General features: G+C 34.8%; 1 protein-coding gene across 3 annotated transcripts in view; it reads left to right on the top strand.

Moving 5' to 3' along the window:
* The window catches only part of Stxbp5 (syntaxin binding protein 5), a 190,057-nt gene that overhangs the window by 9,398 nt on the left and 158,282 nt on the right, over nucleotides 1-22,377 (top strand). For all 3 annotated transcript variants that reach the window (XM_023705777.1, XM_004645484.2, XM_004645485.2), the window contains exon 3: nucleotides 21,846-21,927. In XM_023705777.1, the coding sequence (XP_023561545.1) occupies nucleotides 21,846-21,927 (82 nt within the window). The remainder of the gene's footprint in view (nucleotides 1-21,845; nucleotides 21,928-22,377) is intronic.

The following is a 22,377-nucleotide window of genomic DNA, read 5'->3' as shown; positions in this document are numbered from 1 at the left end:
TAGAGTGATCTGTTAATAGAGAATCAGGTATAGTGGAAGCTCCATCCCTCTGTGGCTCTTTGCTTTGTGCTGTCTACTACATTCCTAATTGGTCAGTAGCTACATAAATACAAAGCTTTGTTGATTTTATTTTTTCTTTTCTTTTTTCTCTTTTCTTTTCTCTTTTCTTTTCTCTTTTCTTTTCTCTTTTCTTTTCTTTTCTTTTCTTTTCTTTTCTTTTCTTTTCTTTTCTTTTCTTTTCTTTTCTTTCTTTGCAGTACCAGGGACTGAACTCAGGACATTGTACTAGCGAGGCAAGCCCTTATTCTATTGAGCTATCTCCCCAGCTCTAGAGGTTTTTTTTTTTTTTTTGACAAAACCGGGAAATTGAACTCAGGCCCTTGTACTTGCCAGGGAAGCGCTTATTCTCCTGAGCCGTTTACCTGGCCCAAAGCTTTGTTTATAGAAAAGATCAAGAAAGCATATGAGTAAATGCACAAATGTTTTTCTTTGAAACAATTCTCCTTGAGTATTAAGATGGCAGGCTATAGCATTTTCTTTGTATAACAGAGTCATGGTGATGTATAAAAGTTGAGCAGTTTTTTAGTGTAATTATCAAAGTTTGCCTTCCTTTCTTGAATATCAGTGATAGAGCAATAAGTTTAAGATGAATTTGGCTAAAAATGATAGGGTTTCTGAACAGTTTTATTAATTTTTATATGAGTCTTGGTATAGAGACTGCTTTCCTTAAATTACTGGTATGTGATTTGGTAATTGTATAGTAATTTGGCATGCTAATAACAGGGTGTGTATGTGTACATAACTTGAGACTAGGGGATTGAGTACTAGTGAATGGAACCACAACCAAAGCTTATATTTTATTAATTTTGCTTCAACTTCATGTATTAGAGAAGGCACATTATAAGAAGAAAGTTAATAAGTGTCGGTATAATTTTGTCTTGCAGCATTTAAATGAGAAGGTGACTTGTCATATTAACATCATTAGATATAGTACACTTAATATAGTATACATTAGGTATAATTAGTCGTTTTGGGATTGTGAATTAAGACAATAGTTTTTGTTTCATCTGTTTAGGAATATGGTTGAAAGATACAAAGAGAGCATTTCATTATATATTGCTTTTATTAAGATAGATTTCAAACATTCTAATACAACTGCTTGTTAAGCAAAACAAAATGATTGTTGATTTTTGTGACAAACAAAAATACATAAAATTGAAATCATAAGAGACTCCAAATGCATGTGTTTTTCTGTCACTTACAACTTAAATTCTAAGAGAAGAAATGATATCATCTGATTTAATTGCTTAAACCTCTTCTTGTAGAGCTGTTTAGGTTTCTTTATGATTACTTTGTATATTAATTTGAACCAGCTTCTTATTTTTATTTGCAATAATAAAAATGAAGACAATTTATTGACAGTCTATAGCTGTGTTTTAAAAATATTTTTAAAGAATTTATATGGTAGTCATCTACTTTCAGATTTAGCTATTACAGTTTCTTTAATTGTTCAGTCTCTTCATTTTAAAGACATTTTGGACACTGGTTCCCTTTTGGCTAGGTGTATTGAGCAAGCTGAGGATAGAAGATAGGGGAATTGCTGACTCCATTTACTGCTTTCTACTCAGTAGTCACAGTGAGATGTGTATTTTGTGACTTTTTAAAATCTAGAATACTCTTTTCCCTGTTTAGATAGTTCTTTTGTTTAAAGCCTGGTGTCTCTGTCTTTGTGATTTATTTTTTCATTTGATTTCTGTTCCACTTCTAACCCATTCAGCTTTTTGTTCATCGTCTAAGTTTCTATGTTACATCTAAGTTTCTGCATTGCCATTCTTTGCAATATCATGTAGCTATTAAATGTTCATGAGCTTTTTTTGGAAATTACAGGTATGGGGTGGTATTTTCCTCTAAGATTAATTGTCAAGAGATGACTACATAAGAGAGGATGTAGTGCAGTACAGTTCGAAAACTGCAACTCAGGCAAATCAGCCAGTATGCTGTACTTATCAGGAGTTCAAAAATTATATGATGTTCAGTTTATTCATTGTAAAATCAAGGCAGAGGGAACATACTCATTCCTAACTGATCAATATAATATGTCAATATGTTCTCTAATAAGGATTATATAGAAGGGTGTATGTGTGTGTATATGTGTTAAAGGTATAAATATCTCTGCTTTCCACTCTTCCCTCCAGGCTTTGTGCATGCCAAACAAGAGCTTCACTACTGAGTTACACTTCCAGCCTGAATATCTAAATATTCAGCTTATGAGTCAGCATATGTTTTCTGTAAAGTACTAAATACTGAATTATTTTAGGCCTGATGGTCTCTATGACAACTATTCAACTCTGCCTATAGACAACACATAGATAACATAGTATAAAGGAATGAGTGTAGGTGTGTTTCAGTAAAATTTTATTTAACAAGTCAGGCAGTGGGCTGGATTTGGTCAAAATCCAAAGTTTTCCATAAGTTCATAGCCTGCCTTACTTTTGAAAGTAATGCAGAAAGGAGTGTTCAGAAAGGAATGCTTTTTTGATCTATAAAAGATGTATTATCTTTGCTTAATTATAATTAGGATAATAAAGATACTTAATTAGCTATCCTTTGGGAGTATACCAGTGATGAGTTCTATTATTGAAGTATTCAGCCTGAGACCTTGACTTCCTGATTTTATTTAAAAATTTGTTTATAGATTTTCCTTCATATTTTCATTAGTGTTACATGTATATGTAGGCAGAGAGAGACCTTTAAAGATAATGAAAACATTTTTCCGTACTATTGTGACAGTGTAGAAACTTTGGTCAAGAAGAACACTTTACATCAGGCATGATGGTGCATGCTATAATCCCAGCACTTGGGAAGCTGAGGCAGAAAGACCACTGAGAGTTCAAGAGCAGCCTGGGCTATACAGTGGGTTCAAGGTAAGCCTGGCCTAGGAAGTAAGACTCTGTCTTCAAAACAGAACAAAACAAAAGAATAATTACAAAAACAAAAGATGAGAAAACATAAAAATGAAAAATGTCTTAAAAACATTCAAAGGCTCCTTAGAAACAAATTTAGGTTCTTGGTTACTTTCCTTAGCAGCGGATATGCTATATGCTCCTTTTTGGAAAAAAGGTAGAAGGTACTTTAATTAGAAAAGAAAGTTATATTTACATGTTGAAATTTTTTTCATGTAGTTGTCCTCTCTATCACTTACCAGTAGCACTAAATATGAATATAGTTTCATTAAAAGAATAATTTCTTCTTCCGCCTCTCCAGATGCTTTAATTCTTTTGGAAACATAGGTATACATACATGTGTGTAGCAAATGAAATGATAATATGCTGAGCATATTTCCTTATATTTATTGATGAAGTGGTTTGAACATGACACTTAGAATAACAAATTTCTGTAACATATGGGAGAACAAAGTTTTTTTTAAATAAAAATACCTGGAAGTTTTGAATTATTAGAAAAATAAGGTACGCCCAATGCATAATGGTATTTGATAAATAATGGCTAGTCAGAGAGATTATATGGCTGTTATTATTAAATAGTACATTTAAAAAACGATGATACTTTAAAGTAGTTTTTTATCTTATTTTTCTTTTAAGTAAGTACAAAATAGAGCTAGCTTTTCCTGGTGAGATTGTCTTTCGAAAAGTGATTAATCTTTCCTTTCTTGAAGCTACATAATCTTTTCTTGTAATAGCAGCACCTCTGATGTTTCACAGCAGTATTCTGCTAAAGGTGACTCTTAAGTCTGGTGGCATCAGCTGTTGCAGTATTTTCTGCTAAAATGCTTTTCTCTTTTGTATTTTTTCTTTTTGTCCTTTGTAAAGGAGAGAAAATATTAGAATAGATTTTTCCATCTATTCATTCTTGTACTGTATTTTTAATAATGTATTTTAAAATTCACTTTGCTGTATTTCAGAAAAGAGGTTAGACGTTAGATATCTGAGAATGGATGTTAGGATAAAAGTTTGCTTTTATTTATATGTGAGAATGTAGATTTATTCTTGTTCATTTAACCCAGATCATTATTATTTGTGATTATACTTCATAGTGGACTAAGTAAATTCAAGAATATGTATAAAAGTATATCAATAGCAATTCTAAAGAATTTATTATGTTGTTATATATAACTCATTTTGACATTTTCAGAGATAGGATCCTAACTTCAAAACACAGTGAATAATGAAAATGAGCATATGTAATCCTTCTAGTTTGCTTATAAGCAAATTCTTATTTATTTATTTTATGTATTTAGTACAGGCTCTACAGGGTCTTACTACACAAATCAGACTCATAGTGATACTCCTGTTTTCAGCCTCCTAAGCTCTGCGATTACAGGCATGTGCCACCATGACCAGTCTTAATTGCTGTCTCAGTACACCCTGGGGATGGGGCTAGCACAGCATGCCAGGGATCAAACCCCTGGCCCCTGTGCCTGCCTAAGCAGAAGCTTTAATCTGCTGAGCTACCTGGCCAGCCCTGGATTCTTGTTTAAAATAGTAGTTTAAGGGTTCACGAGAAACTTGTTTCAACACGGTTAACACAATAATCATATAATAGCCTACATACTACAAGTGCTTCATTTTGTTGGTGCTATATTCACATTAAAAGGAATTGGTTGGCATAACTTCTCAAATTCTGTTGTACATTTATTGTAAATCTAATTGCATTGAAGACACTTTAAATGTTAAGACTTGCTTCTTTCATGACTTTTTTAGCATTTTGTTAGGTTTTAAACTGCAGAAATAGTGCATGTTATAATTTCACTTAAATGAAATATTAGCAGAATGTTAGAATGTGAGTCAGCCATAAAAAATTAAGTACATCCAGCCGTAACATTATGGGGATGTGGCTGTTTTCATTAATTATTATATATACTTTTTTCTTTCTTTTTTTTTGTGGCCAGCTCAGCCCACCCTGTGGGCAGGGCTAGCATGGCATGTGGTGCTGGGGATTGAACCATGGTCCCTACATTTGCCTAAGCTTGCCTAAGCAGGAGCTTTAGTCCGCTGAGCTATCTTGCCAGCCCTAATTACTGTATATTTAAGAGCACTTTCAGATTCAGATTTTCATATGTCCTTATATATTCATAGTCTCTGGCATTCTCACCATACCCTACCAGAATGGTACATTAGGTAAAACTGAAGAACCTACATTGATGTGTCATTTTTATCCAGTCTGAAGTTTAGTTTATTTTAGGGTTCACTTTTTGTATTGTACATTCTATGGGGTTTGACAAATACGTAAAGATGTATGTGCACTATTGTAATATCTCTCATAATTGTTTCACAGCTCTCAAAATTTTTTAAGCTCTGCTTAATCATTCTTTTCCACCATTCAAACCCTAGTAACTACAGAATACTTTATGTTTATATTTTTGCCTTTATTATTATAAAGTTGAGATCATGTAGTGTTTATCTTTTTTTTTTTTTTTGGTTTGGTTTCTTTCACTTACTAAGTTGCCCTTAAGATTTTTCTTCTCATGCCTTTAGTTCTTTTTCTGAGCATTGAAAAATACTCTATTGTGAGGACATATCACAGTGTATTGATTCATTATTTAAACGAGACCTTGTTTGCTTTTAAGTTTTACAGTTGTGAATAAAGGTTGTGTGAAAGTCATGTGAAGGAATATATTTCAGGGTTTTTTTTGACGGAGGTGGTGATAATAAGAAGCATAGTACTGCTAAAGAGTATGTTTAGTTTTGTAAGAAACTTCCAACTGTTTTCTAAAATGGGTGTAGATTTTGCAATTCCACCATCAATGAACAGGGTTCCTGTTCTAACTTCTTGCCAGAATTTGATGTTTTCACTGTTCTGGATTTTGGCCACTGACAGATACTAAGCAGTGGCATTTTAATTTGCATTTCTCTGATGATGGAGTAGTGCAGAGAAGTTTGTGTATATTTCTTACCTGTATATTTTCTTAGGTGAGATATCTGTTAATAGTCTTTGGCTCATTTTTAAACTAAGTCATTTTCTTGTTGTTTGAGTTTTAAAAGTTCTTGGTATAATTTGTCAAACAGTCCTTTGTGAGGTATATGTTTTGAAATAGTTTCTCTTACTCTGTGACTTTCCTTTTCATTCTTTTGACAGTCTTTTATACAGTAAAATTTAAAAAAATATTTTTATCTTTTTGAGAAATAAATATGAATGAGACAGTTTCAAAGCTGAATAATAGGACAGTTTCGATAATTGTACATTGTTATCTTCTTAGTGGCTATCCATAGTAAAAATTTTTTAATTTTAATGAAATTGACCTTATCAGTTCCGTCATGGATTGTGCCTTTCGAGTCATCTAGCCTTTCTTCTTGTTAGCTTCTAGGAGTTTTACAGTTTTACCTCTTATGTTTAAATCTGTAGTTGGATTTTGTGAAAGGTTAGATATCCCATTGCTAGGACAAAGCACCCAACACCCATAATTTAAAGGAAGAGAGGTTTAATTTGGCTCACAGTTTCAGGGCATTCAAACCATGGAGGGTTGGCTCCAAAGTAAAAACATGGCAAAAGGACATGGCACCATAAAGTTGCTTAGTTCATGCTGGTTGGGAAGCAGAGCAGGGGACAATAGCTCCAGAGAGGAAGAAGGTAAAGACTGTAATATATATGGTATAATAACTAGTTAAGGTTCTGCCTCCATGACCCACCCAGACACACTCAGAAATGTGTTTTACTAATTGCTTGAGTGGCTCCCAAGTTGATCAAGTTGACATGATCTACCATAACTATCAAGCCCCACCCCTAGTTGCTGTGCCTAGATTTGTTATCGAGCACATGGATTGGTAGTTGAGGTTCTAGTAACATTTACTGAAAATATATCTTTAATGTCTTTGCTTTTATCCAAGATCAGTAGACTATATTATATAGATCTGTGTTTGCATCCTTCATTCTAGTCCACTGATCTTAGTAATCTGTTCTTTCACCAATATTATACTGCTATCATACTGTAGCTTTGTAGTAAATTTTGAGGTGGGAGAGTGTCATATCATTTTGATCCTTTCACTCTTAGTCTTTTGCTGCCCACTAAACTTCAGCATCATTTTGTTCATATCCACAAGATAAATTCCTGAAATTTTGGTTGGGGTTTCATTGTATCCATCAATCAAGTAAGGAAGAACTTGTATCTTGCAGCATTTAGTCTTTTTACTCATGAATGTGAAATTTTTCTTTGCTGTCTTTCATCAGTTTTGTAGTTTTCATTGTAGATTTTGTACGTATTTTAATTTGTATTGAATGTTTTTGAGGGTGTTAATTTAAATAGTAATTGTGCTTTATTTATTTATTTTTTTCTATTTTTAGGGAAGGGTCTACAGGGTGCTTAGGGTCTCACTACTAGATTAGACTTGTAGTGATCTGCCTGTTTACAGCCTCCCAAGAGCTGGAATTGCAGGTGCCCGCCACCATGCCCTGTCTCAATTGCCTTCTCAGCGTCCCCAACCCACCCCATGCACCCTGGGGGCAGGGCCGGCACAGCAGGCCTGATGATCTAACCCTGGCCCCTGCACCTGCTTGCAGGAGCTTTAATTGTGTTTTAAATTTCAAGTTTTATGTGGTTTTTGCTGATACACAGGAAAGAAATTGACCTTTGTTCATTATCCTGCATTTTGCACCCATACTCTGCTTATTTGCTAGTTCTTGGAATTTTGTTTACTCTTTCTTTCTAATTGTCTAGGGGCTGGGGAGATGGCTCAGTAGAGTAAAGCGCTTGCCTGGCAAGCACAAGGACCTGGTTCAATCCCTGGTTCTGCAAAATAAATAAATAAAAATAAATAATTTTCTACATAGACAATCATGTCATCTGTAGGCATAGTTTTTTCTTTCTTCCTAATCTGTAAAACTTATTTTGATTTGTCATTGCATTTGCTAGACCTCTCAGGACAGTGTTTGAAGGAGTGATGTGAAGAGACACCTTTGCCATATTCTTGATAATTGTGGGAAAGCTTTGAATTGTTTATCGTTAAATACATTAGTGGTAGGTTTTTGGGAAATATTCTTATTAAATTGAGTATATAATCTGTCTTTGTGTTCTTACTTTGCTGACAGATTTTAGTCAGAAATGAGTGTTGGATTTTGCAGATGATTTTACTGTATCTGTTGGGATATGCATGTAGTTTCTTTTAGTCTATTGATATGATACACTAGCTTAAGTGTTGAATCAATGGTATAAACTTAAGTGTTGTATATATGGTATAAACTTTTAGTTACGCTATTTGATTCCTTTTATATTTTATTGGATTGAGCTTGCTGACAGTTTGTTGAGAGATTTCGCATCTGTTTTCATGAAAAATAATTGGTTTATACTTTTCTTATAATGTTTGTCTCATTTTGGCATTAGGGTAATGTTAACCTCATAAAATAAGTTAGGAAGTATTCTTCCTGCTTCATCTGAAAAATATTGTGGAGATTTGGTATAATCACCAGTGAACCTGTCTAACCCTGTTATTTTTTTATTTTTAATTTCGAGGCAGTGTCTCACTATTTAGTGCAGGCTGGCCTTGCACTCACACAGATGCTCCTGCCTCAGCTTTTGAGGGCTTGGATTATAGATGTTCATAGCCATGCCTGGTAGCTCCATGGTTCTCAAGATTATTAGTTGGTTGAATTTCTTTAATAGCTCTAGGTCTGTTTCATCTTGTATGCATTTTGGCATTTATGTATTTTAAGAAATTGGCCCATTTTGTTTATGTCATCAGAATTATGTGCATTGTTCACAATATTCTTTTATCTTCCAGTGTCCATAGGAAATTAAAGTGGTATTGTGCTTTTACTCTGCTGTTAATATCTCTTTCTCTCCTTAATTAGTTTGGCTAATGACTTAGTGCTTTTTGGGAAGAACTTGCTTGTTTTTTCTCTCTCTTTTTGTTTTGGTAGAACTTAGGCCCTTGCGCTTGCCAGGGAAGCACTTATTGCATTGAGCCATCTCCTCAGCCGTGTTTTTTCTCTTTTAATTTCCTATGTTCAATTTCATTGATTTCTGCCTGAATTTTAAAATTATGCTTTTGTTTTCCTTGAATTTTATTTCCTCCTCTTTTTCTAACTTCCTATTTAAGACCTTCCTCCCTCAGCTCTATACTTTCCCTTTCTTTTTTCTTTTTCTCTCTTTCTATCCTGGTGGAGTCTTGCAGTACAGTCCAGGTTGGTCTTGAACTCACTGTCCTATTGCTTTAGCCTCCTAAGTGCTGAGGTTACCGTGTCTGCCACCATTCCACCGCCACTGTCCTTTTTTTCCTAAGGGATATGGTCTTACTGTATTACACAGAAATGCCGTGAACTCCTGGGCTGAAGTTATCTTCCTACATTGGCCTCCCAAGTAACTGGGACTACATGTGCATGCTATGTCTGGCAGATCATTCTTTTTTTTTTTCAATACTATAATTCTCTAGTCTTTATTTTCTCCTATTCCACCTATTTTTATAAGGTGTGTTTTCATACTTACTTAATTGAAAATACTAAAAAATGTTTCTGGAGAGATTTTTTCTTTTTTGACTGTTGTTTTACCAGTTTTGTGTTGTTTAATCCCCACATATTTGGAAAAAAATGTTTTGTTAGTGATTTCCACTTTAAGTCATGTAGTCCTAGACTAAACATTGTATGATTTGTGTTCTTTCAAATTTGTTAGTGTATTGTATTGCCTAGAATGTGGTTTATCTTATAATTGTTTCATGTGCATTTGAGGAAAATGTATGTTTTGCTGTTATTGGAGAAGTACCGTATAAATATGTCCATTTTATATGTTTCTTTTTTTTTTCTTTTTTGCTGAACCAGGGATTGGACTCAGGCCCTTGTGCTTCCCAGGCAAACACTTATTTATATGTTGTTTGATAGTGAGTTAAGCTGTGCTGGTCCTGACCTGCTTGTTTGATGGGTCTTTTTCTGATAGAGGTTTGTTTTCTATTGACTTGATTTAAGTAAGAACCATCTATCAGATCAGTTAAGTTCTGGGTGTGTCTGTGGGTGACTGATTCCTTAGACTTGCATAGTAAAGGAGGAGACACACCCCAGATGTGGGAGCATCAGCCAATAGGCTTGAAGGTTGGACACAATAAAAAAGGAAAGAAAGTACAGTAGTTTTCTTTTTTGCAGAAGCTTTGAACTTTGCTATTACCACTGGATGTTAGCCTATGGTGTTGTCAGTCTTCAAGAACAGATTCTTAATGCAGACTCTTCAGCCTTCTGAAACACACTTGCACCAGTGACTCTGTAGTGCACTTGCAGGCTTTCAGCTTTGAGCTGCTACTGGATTCTCTGTCTCTCCACTGCAGAGGTGGCCATTTTGGATTCTTCTACCTCTGTTCCCACAAATGGCCTTCGTGACTCCTTTGCTTGTGATCTGTAAGCGTACCTAATAAATACCTTTGTGTAATTATACATATTTTATATTGATACTATTCCTCTAGAAGACCCTAAATAGGACAGTTATTTTTGTCAGTACCAGAGTATTGGGCTTATCTGACTGTACCTGAGCACATATTTTGAAATAAATCCTTGGAAGCATATTAGTGCTTCCAAAGTAGTAAGGTTTGGCAATACTATCTAGAGAAGCCCTAGAATGTTGTAAGTTGAGCTTGATGAGTGATTATAGTTGGCGCTTCACACAGTAAAGACCAGGCTCAGGAGGATTCAGTGGAGAACAAAGATTTCTTTGCCACTTGGACAAGAGAAGCTGTGAGTGTAACACACTGGTAGAAAATTGATCTACATTTTGCCTGTTTCCTGAGACTTATGGGACACTGATATTAAGGGTTGTAGACTAATGATCTGGTGGAAGAAATTTCACAGTAACCCAACATTAAAGGTTCTGACATGGGTATTGTTGACTGCTTTTAGCCATATCTGCAGTGAAAGTAGATAGCAAAAGGCAAGTGTGAAACTTATACTGTATCAAACAGGAAAGATCTATAAAGTTGGGACCATGGACAACATGGCTGCTAAAAGATTAGCATTCAAAAGAAGCCAGGTAGTTTGGACCGGGACGTTAAAAAAGACATTTTGAAGGCATCTCAGAAATCAGCAACCTCCAGGCTTTAGGAGCTCAATGGTAGAAAATCTATGAAGCTCTCATTTGGGAAGAGAACCCTTGGCTTTTCTGATAGAGAAATGCCATGTAGGAAATTGGTTCCCTGGGATTTGTTTCACAGTACTCAGCCATCCAGGCCCTCAGAGGACTCTGAGGTCATGATTCAGGGCAATTTGATTTCTCTTGGAGCTGGTAGCACACCTTGACATCATCTCATGGTGCTGATAGGATCATCCACCCAGATTTCAGAGGAAGGCCTGGGAGGCCAGGCATTGTATACGGGAAGGCAGTATGTGAAGCTGCAAGAGTCAAACTGATAGTGGATACCTCAGGAGATTGGAAATGCCAGATATGTGGAACATATACTGAGAAAAGCCACAGCTCCTGAGGTGAGCTACTTCCAGGGGGATGTTAGGGTTGCAATGGCAATACTGAAGGAGCTGTCCATGCGCTTTGGAGCTTAAATCTCTTTGCCTCCTGCCCTTGATGCTGGACACAGCTATAGGATTTGTATTCTCTGTGGGGTTTCAGTCTTGCTTTAGTCTGTTTTTTTTCTGTCCCCATATTTCTTCCTATGGGAATGTTAATGTTTGTCTTGTGCTACTTATGTTGGAAGTATTTAACTTACTGATTTTTATAGGGGCTCAGAGCTATGAGTTTTTCTTGAGTCTCAGAGGAGACTTTGAATTTGGAGTTTTCAGAAATGCTGAACAGTTAAGACTTTTATGAGTCTTAAATATGTAAAATGTATTTTGCATAAAGAGATAGACATGAGTGTTTTGGGTCTATGGGCAAGATGTTATGGTTTTGATGTGTCTGAAAGGTGATTGTATTATGGGAGCCCTAATGAGTTTAGCAGCTGACTGGATGGTAGAAGATAGGCCCTACTCAGAGGTGGATTGCTAGGTAAGAAACTTGGAAGGTGTATTTTTGTCCCCAGCTTCTCCAGCTCTTATTTTACTGGTTGCTATGACATGAGTAGTTGTCCCCCCACCCACACCCTTCCACTGTGCTTTGGAGTCAGTTGATTATGGACTGAAGCCTCTAAAAATTGTGAGCCAATATAAACTTTTCTGTGTTTAAGTTGTGAGTGTTGGATCTTGTGTTTCAGTGTTGGGAAAGTGACCACATGAGACAAGATGTGTCAAGAGCTTACAGTTGTAAGCGAGAGTGGATTCCTCTCTTTCTACTTGTAGCTCTATTAGTTTTTGTCTGCTGTATTTTAATACTTTGTTGTTAGGTACATACACATTAAGGTTGATTATGGCTTCTTGGAGAATTGACTCACTTTTCATTATATAATGCTTTATCTCAGATAACATTCCTTCATCTGAAGTCTGCTCTGTCTGAAATTAATGACTATTCCTACTTTGTTTTGATTAGTGATTGCATGGTACATTTTCTCCCTTTGCTTTTAATTTATATCTTTGTATTTAAAGGAGATTTTTTTCAAATGAACTGTAATGTCTTTAGACCAAATATAGGTAGGTCTACTTTTTTTGATACACTGTGACAATCTGTCTTTTAATTGGTTTGTTTATATCACTGATGCCAAACCTATGGAAAATGTGCTACAGTGGACTGTTTGTATCATTGAAAGCTCTAAAAGGTTCACCATGATTGATTTAGATCATGGCTATTCAAAGTGATTTTGGTATAGTTGGATTAATATATACTGTATTTGTTTCTGTTGTCTTTTTTTTTTTTTTTTTTGTGGAACCGGGGATTGAACTCAGGGCCTTGGGCTTGCCAGGGAAGCACTTATTCCAGTGAGCCACCTCCCCGGCCCCTGTTGTCTATTTGATGTGCTCATTTTTTGTTCCTATTTTCATCTTCCATTGCCTATTTGATGCAGGGTCTCACTTTGTAGCCCACACTGACCTAGAATTCACTAAGTAGCCCAAGCTGGCTTTGAACTTACGCTCCTTTTGCCTCAGCCTCCAGAGTATTGGGATTATAGGAGTGTGCCACTGACTTACTTCATTGGGCATTTTATATGATTTGTGTTTTCTCTTAGTATAACATTTATTCATTTTAAACTTATTTTAACAGTTGGCCTAGAATTTATAATATGCATTAAGAACTAGTCTTAAGTTTACTGTCAAAGGACAATATACTGACAAAGGTTCTACAATCTGAGATACAGGATCTCAGGATGAATCCCGAGGGGATTTCACTGACCTTATCAGACCCAAAAGCTACAACTCTTGTTGCATAGGTCCTGCTTTACCTTGGTCTTAACCATCCAGCAGAAAAGTATAAAAACGAAATATAAGAAGTAAAGCCATGCTGTTATGTTGCGTGGTAGGGGATTCAGATCAACAATTTCTGACATTGCCAGTTAAGCGGAAGACCCAATACTATTATGGACTACTGGACTCTTAGAATATTTTGCTGAGTTAACACACCTATAATATTTCAAATGACGGAACTAAACAAAAAAGGGGATATATAAATGAATGTCCATTTTGTATCTGTATATTCAAAGTGGTTAAGGTAGATATATGGTTACATTCTCTTAATGAATAGAGTGATTTGTTCTAATGGTGTTTGTAAATAGGATATCATGTCTGCATCTTGTACAGCAATTAACCACTAGGAAGAATGTATGCAGTGTGTTAATTATTGAAACTTCCTGCCAATTTGGTTTGAAACTGTCTCATTGCTATTTGTTTCTCAATAAAATTATGGGGAAAAAAAGGACATTTACTGCTTTGCAGGTGTTAATGCATACCTAATTCTCTCCTTGGCTATTGCTGCCATCCATTTTAATTATACATAAGTGTGCCTAAGTGCAATTATATGTAAGTGTGCATAATCAGATGCAGTGTTAGATTAGTTAAGAGTAAGAAATATATAAGCTTATTTTACTTCTCTATTTATTCCTTTTATGATTCCTTCAGATCTTTCCAAGAACAATGCCAAGTTCCTATACTTGAGCCTTTAGTGAACCTGTGCATATGCAGTATGAACTTTACAAGTTCTTCACATGGGCAGGCCAGATAGCTCAGCAGATTGAAGTGCCTGCTTTGGCAGACATAGGGACCAGGGTTCAATCCCTGATATGCTGTACTGGCCCCACCCTGTGGCATGCTGAGAAGGCTACTGAGACTGGGCATGGTGGTGCCTGTACTTAATCCCAGCACTTAGGAGGCTGAAAAACGGGAGAATCATTACAAGTCTGATCTGTGTTGTAGTGAGACCCTGTAGACCCTGTACTAAATACATTAAGAAAAAAATGTACAGGTGCTTCACAGTCATTCTTCCTAAATGGTTAAAATGGCTGGAGTGAAATGGAGTTTGGTATTTCCAGTACACAGAAGGCTTAGGCTCACTAGAGTTGAGTATTTTCCTACTCAAATTTAGTAAATCTACATTTTTGACCTGCATTTTTTTCCTCTAAAGAACTTAAAACATTTCTTAGTAGGCAAATCAACCAGCCAATTGCATCTATTTTTATTTGAACAAATTTTTAATTAAGTCACTTTTGGAGGCTAATTATGTAGAGTATAAAGTTCCAATATGATGATTTTCTTTTTTCCCCCCCTCTACATTTTTTTTTTTTTCTCTTCTTGTTTGTATGCTGAGAGTAATTTTTATGTTTGTTTTAGTGTAGATAAGGGCTTTTTGCCTCTGGTTTCTTTTAACTTTTTTTCTATAGCTTTGAGGTTTTTTTATTTGAAAATGATAGATCTGATTAATTCTGTTAGGTATTTTCTGAACTTCTTGGCTCTGTAATTTGGTATCTGACATTAATTTGGGAAATTATCATGTTTTGCTTCAAAAATGTTTTTTCCTGTTTTTTTTTTCTTCTGTTATTTCCATCCTGCATGTTGGAGCTCTTCTTGCATGTTTTCTTCTGGTTTTTTTTTTTTTTTCAGTCTTTTCTGTGTTTTTGAGTTTTAAAAGTTTTGTTGATAGCAAGTTCCTCAGAGGTTATTTCCTTAGCTTTATGCAGTCCACTACTAAGATCATCAAAGACACTTGTTTCTGTTACAGTGCTTTTGATCTCTAGCATTTTCTATGGTTCCCTTTTCATTCTTTTCATAGTAGCAGTTACACCTCGTTTTTATTTTTAGCAGTTACTCTATACTATGCAGTATAAGGTAGCAACCTAAGTCTACTTTTCTTTTTAAATTCTTCTTAGAATTCTGTCTCTATGCTTACATTGCCCATCTGTTCTTTGGTACTGCTCTATCCTTTAGAACACTCAGCTTACTAGTTACAGCTGTTTCAAATTCTTGGTCTAATTCCGACATTGCTTTCATGTCTAAGTATGATTCTCATGCTTGCAGTGTCTCTGCAGACTGTTTTTGAATGATGTGTAATTTTTCTTGATATCTGGATATGGTATGTTGAGGGAAAGAACTATAATGAAGTCTTTAATAATAGAGGTAGTAAGCTGTATGGGGAGAAGAGATTTCTGTAGTCCCTTATATCTTGGGCTTTAGTGAGCCTGTGCTCTTGCATTATGAACTTTACAATTGTTCATCCTTCCTCCTCAAAGGAGTCACTTCCTCTTAAAAGAGTTAAAATGGCTGGAATAAGTTGGAGTTTAGTATTTTTCCCTTTTTCCCCCTGGAAGACTTGGCTCACTGAAGTTGAATATTTTCCTTCCTGCAGATTAATTAGGCTCAGGCAATACCCTATCAGTTTAAATTTCAGAAAAAAAAATTGTTTCTTCAGAAGGCAAGTCTTATTTTAAGAACATAGTACTCTGGCATGTTTAACAGCAGTTTACTGGAAGTAGACTTTTCTTTGATCTTTCAGTGTGGGAACTTGGTGATATTCCTCAAGGTAAAACTTAGAAATTTATAAGGACACCCTTATGACTGGGCCTATTTAGAGCTTTTGACCTCCAGATTTGTCTAATGTTTCTTTCCTTACCCTGGTATTGGTTCCTTTAGAGGTTTTTTTATTATGTATTTCTGCTTCAATAGATTGTGTTTCTCTGTATTTACCTGTCTTTTCATTTTGACTGCAGTGGTTTGCTTTGTGATATCAATTTTTTCTTTTTGTTGATCATTTTATGTCTTATACAAGCTCCTAACATACCAAACCAGAAGAAAGTCTGATTTATATATGAAAAAATATAGTCTTCCAGAAAGATTTCAAAACTGGTATTTGTCAAGTAGGTGAAACTACAAGAGTATAAAACCTAAAAGTATAAGTTGTTTTATCTGACAAAGGCAAATAGATTCATAAATTATAGTACACAAAATGAAATGATCTTCACTATAGTAATCTTTCCTAGTAACATACTGAATTGTTTGAATATATTTGTTTTTTATTTTCTACAGTGTGATGGGTCAAACCCAGGGCTTCTGAATGCTTTGTAGATGTTATACTAATGCTATATTGAGCATGTTTCCATTAAGTCAGGTAGCAGTGAGTTCAGTTAGGTATGGGGATCATTAAAAACTTGGGAAATAAGACTTGTGAGGAGGTAAAAAGGGAATTCATGATTATTTGAAGAAAAAAGAAATAAAATCTTATTTAAACATTAAAGCGATGTATTATTTATTACAATTATCTGTAATAAAAGCTTACAAATAAGGCTGAAGTCTGTGGTTGGATTGCTTTTGTATAGATTCTGATCCAGTGAATCTGGCATGGGTAGGACATCTGCACATTTCTTGTTTTTAAAGCCCTGTCGACACCTATGATGTAGACCAGAATTGAGAATTACTTGATTAAATGTTTGACAGTTTGTATAGTAGTGTTCCTACTGAGTCAGCTGGTAAATAAGACATATGTTCATTACTGTGTGTGCAGAGAGAATGTCATTTTAAAGCGGTCTTGAAACCTGTGTTAAGTTAGGAAATATCTTGACATTTTGCTCTGATTCTATGCTGGCTTCAGAGAAAGGGCTGTCAGACTGGAAATAATGTATTTGGAAATATTTGGAATGAAACTGGAATTCCAGGTTTAAGTATAATGTTTCTTTACCTAGAAATTTATCATTAGACATAAAAACTAGAGTTACAGTAGAAAAGGTTATGTAAATCTAATTTTGACATTAAAAAAGTCAGGTGACATTTTGTGGAATAGAAAACTACAGCACACCTAAGTTGTTCTAACTGTCACAGATCACTTTATATCTTTCCATTTTTTTCCTGACAACTTGCTGCTTAACAATTTTATTCATTCATTTATAGTCCTGGGGATTGAACCTAGGGCCTTGCATATGCTAGGCAAGTGCTCTACCACTGATATCCCAGCCCCAAATTTTAATTTGTTTGTAGGTTATATGATCTTCAGTAAGATAAATGTATGATTTGCTGTTCTTGTTTTTGGCCAGTTTCATTTGTTCATTACAACTGTGGAGTTACAGATCACAACAAAACTCACACTAAGTGATTTGTTTATGTTCTTACAAAATAGGAGTATTGGTCCTATTTTAAAAGTCATCCTCGTTTTACTTCACAGTATTCTTTAACCATATTAGAGAGGAGTTCATATATTTCAACTTCATTACTGAGGAATAATCACAAAAGTCTAAGACATATGCCATTAAAAGGGAAAAATCATCTACCGGCCTTTTGTTTACAAAGTAGTAAGGCAACTTGGAGTAGTGATACCTTGAAGGCTTACTAGCATGCTTAAAGAGGTGTGTTACAAGTACTATGTTTACTAAAAGTATAAGAACAAGATAAAGGAACTATGAACAGAAGTTACTATTATTCTTGATGGCTTAAAATAATGCTCTTGGGTTTATCTTTTCTTTTTTTTTTTTTCAGAACGGGGGATTGAACTCAGGCCCTTGCACTTGCCAGGCAAGCGCTTATTCCACTGAGCTATCTCCCTGGCCCCTTATCTTTTGTACTGAAGCAGAGGAAACAGCCTTTAAAAAAATATTTTTTGGGCTGGCGAGATAACTCAGCAGACTAAGCGCCTGCTTTGGCAAGCTCAGGGACTAGGGTTTGATCCATGGTCTTACATGCTGTGCCAGCCCCTCCCCAAGGTGTACTGAATGGCTACTGAGTCTGGGCTTGGTGGCACACACTGCCTGTAATCCCAGCACCGGGGAGGCTGAAAACAGGAGGATCACTACAAGTCTGAGCTGCATAGTGAGACCTTGTACCAAATACATAAAAATGAAAAAACCCCATCTTTCTTGGCTTGGCAGTAGAATATATACTCAAAGGAAGTTACTGACACAAATATAATTAAATGCCTAATACTGTGGGATAATTTATTAGTCATTTAAGAGTTCATGAAAAATTTATTACTCTAACTTTGCAGGATGTAAATGTATATTTTCAGAAACTATGCAGGATGTCAAAGTCCTTTATTTATTTTTTATGTACTCTATAAACTCTTACATTCCTAGATTGGGAAATTAAAACATGTGACATTTTGTGGAGATTAAAATAATTCCATGACTTTTTTGTTTCATTTCTTTCTTTCTTTTTTTATTTTTGTGGAACCAGGGATTGAACTCAGTCCCTTGCTCTGAGCTATCTCCCCAGCTCTGACTTTTTTGTTTTAGTTGATAAGGAATTAATGAAAGATACTCTGAGAATATTCATGATGTTCAAAAGCTTCATAATCTTAATAATTTGCTGAGTACAAACCAGTTTTGATATTACTTATGCATAAATGCAGAGGTTGTCAGTATGTATGTCAACCATTTCCAAAACTCACAGTGGTAGTGGCAGCACTGAAAAGTTGTTCAAGAGCTGTATTTTCAGAACTTATCATTGGTTGGTCCCACTGGTTGCTTCTTTTACTACATTTTCATTTGCTGACAACCCCCAGAGCCAGAATAAGTTGTGGGAGAAAAACTGTTGCTGTCATTCCAATAGCAATATAGTAAATGATTGGAAGATAAAATGGGCTAGAAATGTAGATTTATGAAATTTTAAGAGCATAATACATCCTAAAGGTAGTTTGCTTCAATCTGCTGGTAAAGGCAGGACTGGAATATCTTTCTGTTATCCTATGCTTTCTGTTTTTCAAAAAAAATGGCTAATATTAGACCTGAGAAGGCATATCTGGATATAAGCATGTCTCTTAGATTTTGAGCGAGCTTGTTTATTCATATTTTTTTCTTGAGCATTTACAATGTCCACGTAACTTTTCCAGGCTCTGAGCATAAGAAGATCAGGTTGTCATGTTCCTCTTTTCCTAAAGGATACCTAGCCTGTAGGAGCACTTGCTTTTAAACAGTCATATAGTTTAATCATAGAAAGTACCATGGAGAGAAAAGTAGCTACAGAATCCAGTGTAAGTAATTATGTAATAAATAAGGAGGCAAAGTAAAGAATGGTGTGAACATGTTGGACCAGTGTGAGAAATGCTTGCACTGTGAATAAGAGCTTGTATTTTGAAAATAATTGAAAATGTTTCTTTCTTTTTAAACAATATTCTTACCTAAAAATATATTTTCTACTTTAGAGAATCTGTGAATTTAACTGTTTAACTGCTAGATTATTTTTGTATTTTAGTTACTAGACTTAGAGATACCCCTACCTTCTAGGAGCTATAGCAAGGGAAAACATAGTGACAAGTTAGGGTCTTTTGTGTAAGCAACTGCTTTGTTTTCCCTTTAATTTACTTAATGATCTCAAAATTTATAAAACAATGAGAAATAGGAATTGGAAAGAACTGTCTGTGGAGATGTGAGGAGAAAGACTTGACAAGGGGCTTTTTGTTCCACTGTGTGAAGTAGTGTGGAAACAAGGATCTCAATTCTGTTTTTCTGGTAGTAATGTTATAAATCAGCAAGACAACTATTGTAGCATAATGAAGTAAGACTCACAATGCTGTGTCTTGATTCTGTCCTACTTTTCTCCACTTTGAAAACACACTAAAAGAAACTGAATCTGTAAAGCTATGTTCATGGTTTAAAGATTAGTGTAACAGAAGCTGTAATGAAAGGTTTGTGCGTGGCTTTGCCCAGGCATACTCCTGCTCTCCAGGGAACCATTTAGCTGATTCTGGTCTTGTTGCAAGCTTTAAATAAAATGTATTGCCACTGTTTCTTAATTTACCAACTTTAGAAATTATCTGTTAGTTACCTGCATTGATAAATAGTTGCTTCATATCTCTCCTCTGCTCCCACTGTAGTCACTTACCTTCTCGGTTGAGTATTTCCATAAGGCTCTTGTTCCCTTCTACCTTTAAAATAAGTGTAGTAACCTGTCTTTTCCCATGCTTATTTTGTTTTTCTTCCTCCTTTGTTTTCCCAGCCTAGTCTTGTCTGTTTAGTCTAAACTTTCCATTTGATTCTGAAAGTTGAAAATCAATGAACAGTAGGTATTGTGACTTTTTAAAAAAAATTATGGCTATTTTTTAAGGGGAGGGATTTTCTTGAGCACATTTAATTCTACCAAACAGGACACTGGGGTGATAGCTCAGTGGCATAAGTGCCTGCCTGGCAAGCGCAAGGTCGTGAGTTCAATCCCCAGTACCACAATAAAAGAAAAAAACTGGATTTACTTAATTCTACCAAATATTTTATTTTTATTTATTTTTTGCCTATATCCCCAGGTCCCCCAAAATTTTAAAAATTCAAAACAATCAAGCTCTATTGTTATTTCTTTAACCTCGGCCAATGTAAATTCTAGAAACAAGTGTCCTTTAATGGTTGTTGTCACCACAGTGTTTATATGAACAATAAATAAAGCTAATAGCTTTTGTAATTGATGCATAAAGGCAAATTTATAGGAACCAGTAATTTCTAAAATTAAATACTGGGCTTTTTCCTCTCTGTGCTTATAAAATTTTGACTTTTCTGCATGTATCTATGCAGAAACATTTAGATTTAGCCAGTGTAATGAATATATTGTTAAGTCATGATAATGACTACTATTTGAGTATAATTCATATGGTTTATAATTAAACCAATTTTCAGTGCAATTCCATAGATTAGACCAAATAAGTATTTATGTTTTATAGGTTAGAAAGTTGAGAAATATAATAGTTCCCTTTCTCCTCAGAAAGTAATGACAGAGCTGGCATAAGAACTAACTTGAAAGTAGAGACCTTCAGTTCTCACTGTACCCCATATGACTTTATGATACCTAAACTAAATAGTGTAGTTGGATTTTTCTCTGGCAATTTTGTTTTATGAATTTTAGAGTAGGGATGGGCTTCAGATGTACTCTCAGAGTTGAGGACTGCATGCTTGAAAATATATGTTCTTTCATGCTACTGTATCATGACTATATATATGTAGCCGTCATTTTTTAAAAACTAAGTTTTAAGCTTTTTGATATGATAAAGTAACAATTTATTATGAATTGTTCCCCTACCTCCTTTGGTGGCATTTTGATGATAAGGATCTTTGGAATTGGCTGCAACTTCGTAATACCTTCTATTCAAAGAAAAAAAGAAATGAAATCAATAACTTGGAGAAAAACGAGGGTAAAATGTTTATTGCATATAAAAGAAATATTTCAGAATGACATTGGTCTGCTTTTATATTTGTTTGCTGATTTGAGCAAAATTCAGTGCTTTGTAATTACCTTTCCTCTTCTTTTTGTATTTTAAGAGAAGGGAAATGACTTGGACCAGAGTAAAGTGTATTAATTTTATGTTGCCTTGTTTCTGTATATTACTGATTTTAACACTTCATTTTTCTTCTGGAAGGAATAATTTGCATGTCATATAAACCTGTAATTTGGGAAACTTGATGTGTAAAAAAACTAATTTGAATTCCTAATTTCAGAAAATGGCCTGTATGGAATAGTAATAGGTCATTAGAGTATTAGGAGATATATATATATATATATATATATATATATATATATATAATTAAAATCAGTCTAAGCAAATATTAAAATACTCACATATACTCAACACTCCTTAATGGAATTGATAACAGCTTTGGTCGTCCTGGAGTAGAGTGTTATTGCCAACATGACAGTGGCGCTGCAGTAATTCAACTCCAGTTCCTGATTAATGAGGTTAGTGAATTGTTTTACTCTCTCCTGCTTATATTTGAAATTGGTTTATAGATTTCTTGCATGTATTGATGTTTAAATATTTGAACAAAAATAATTTCTTTCTTTTTTTTTTTTTTTTTTGTGGCGGAAACAGGGATTGAACTCAGGCCCTTGTGCTTGCCAGGCAAGTGCTTAGGCAAGTGCTTATTCTACTGAGCCATCTCCCTGGCCTAAAACTAATTAATTATGAGTCAGAGATATTAATTCATTTTAAGGCATCATCATAGGTAGTTGTTTCATGTATTTTTTCAAAGCAATGTTATGAATAAAGTTGTATAAGGTATGTATTTTGGTACCAACTGATTTATGTAAATTTTATTTCAGTGAGTTTGAAAGTTATATAACACAGAAATCTATGTGAAATACTCTACAAGTACTGAGCTTATTATAAATGACAGAAGTACTTTATGT

The sequence above is a fragment of the Octodon degus genome, unplaced genomic scaffold, assembly GCF_000260255.1.
Source record: "Octodon degus isolate 3935 unplaced genomic scaffold, OctDeg1.0 scaffold00229, whole genome shotgun sequence".
Lineage (NCBI taxonomy): Eukaryota > Metazoa > Chordata > Mammalia > Rodentia > Octodontidae > Octodon > Octodon degus.
Note: the sequence above shows the minus strand (reverse complement) of the source record. Positions and strands in the feature narration are given on the sequence as shown.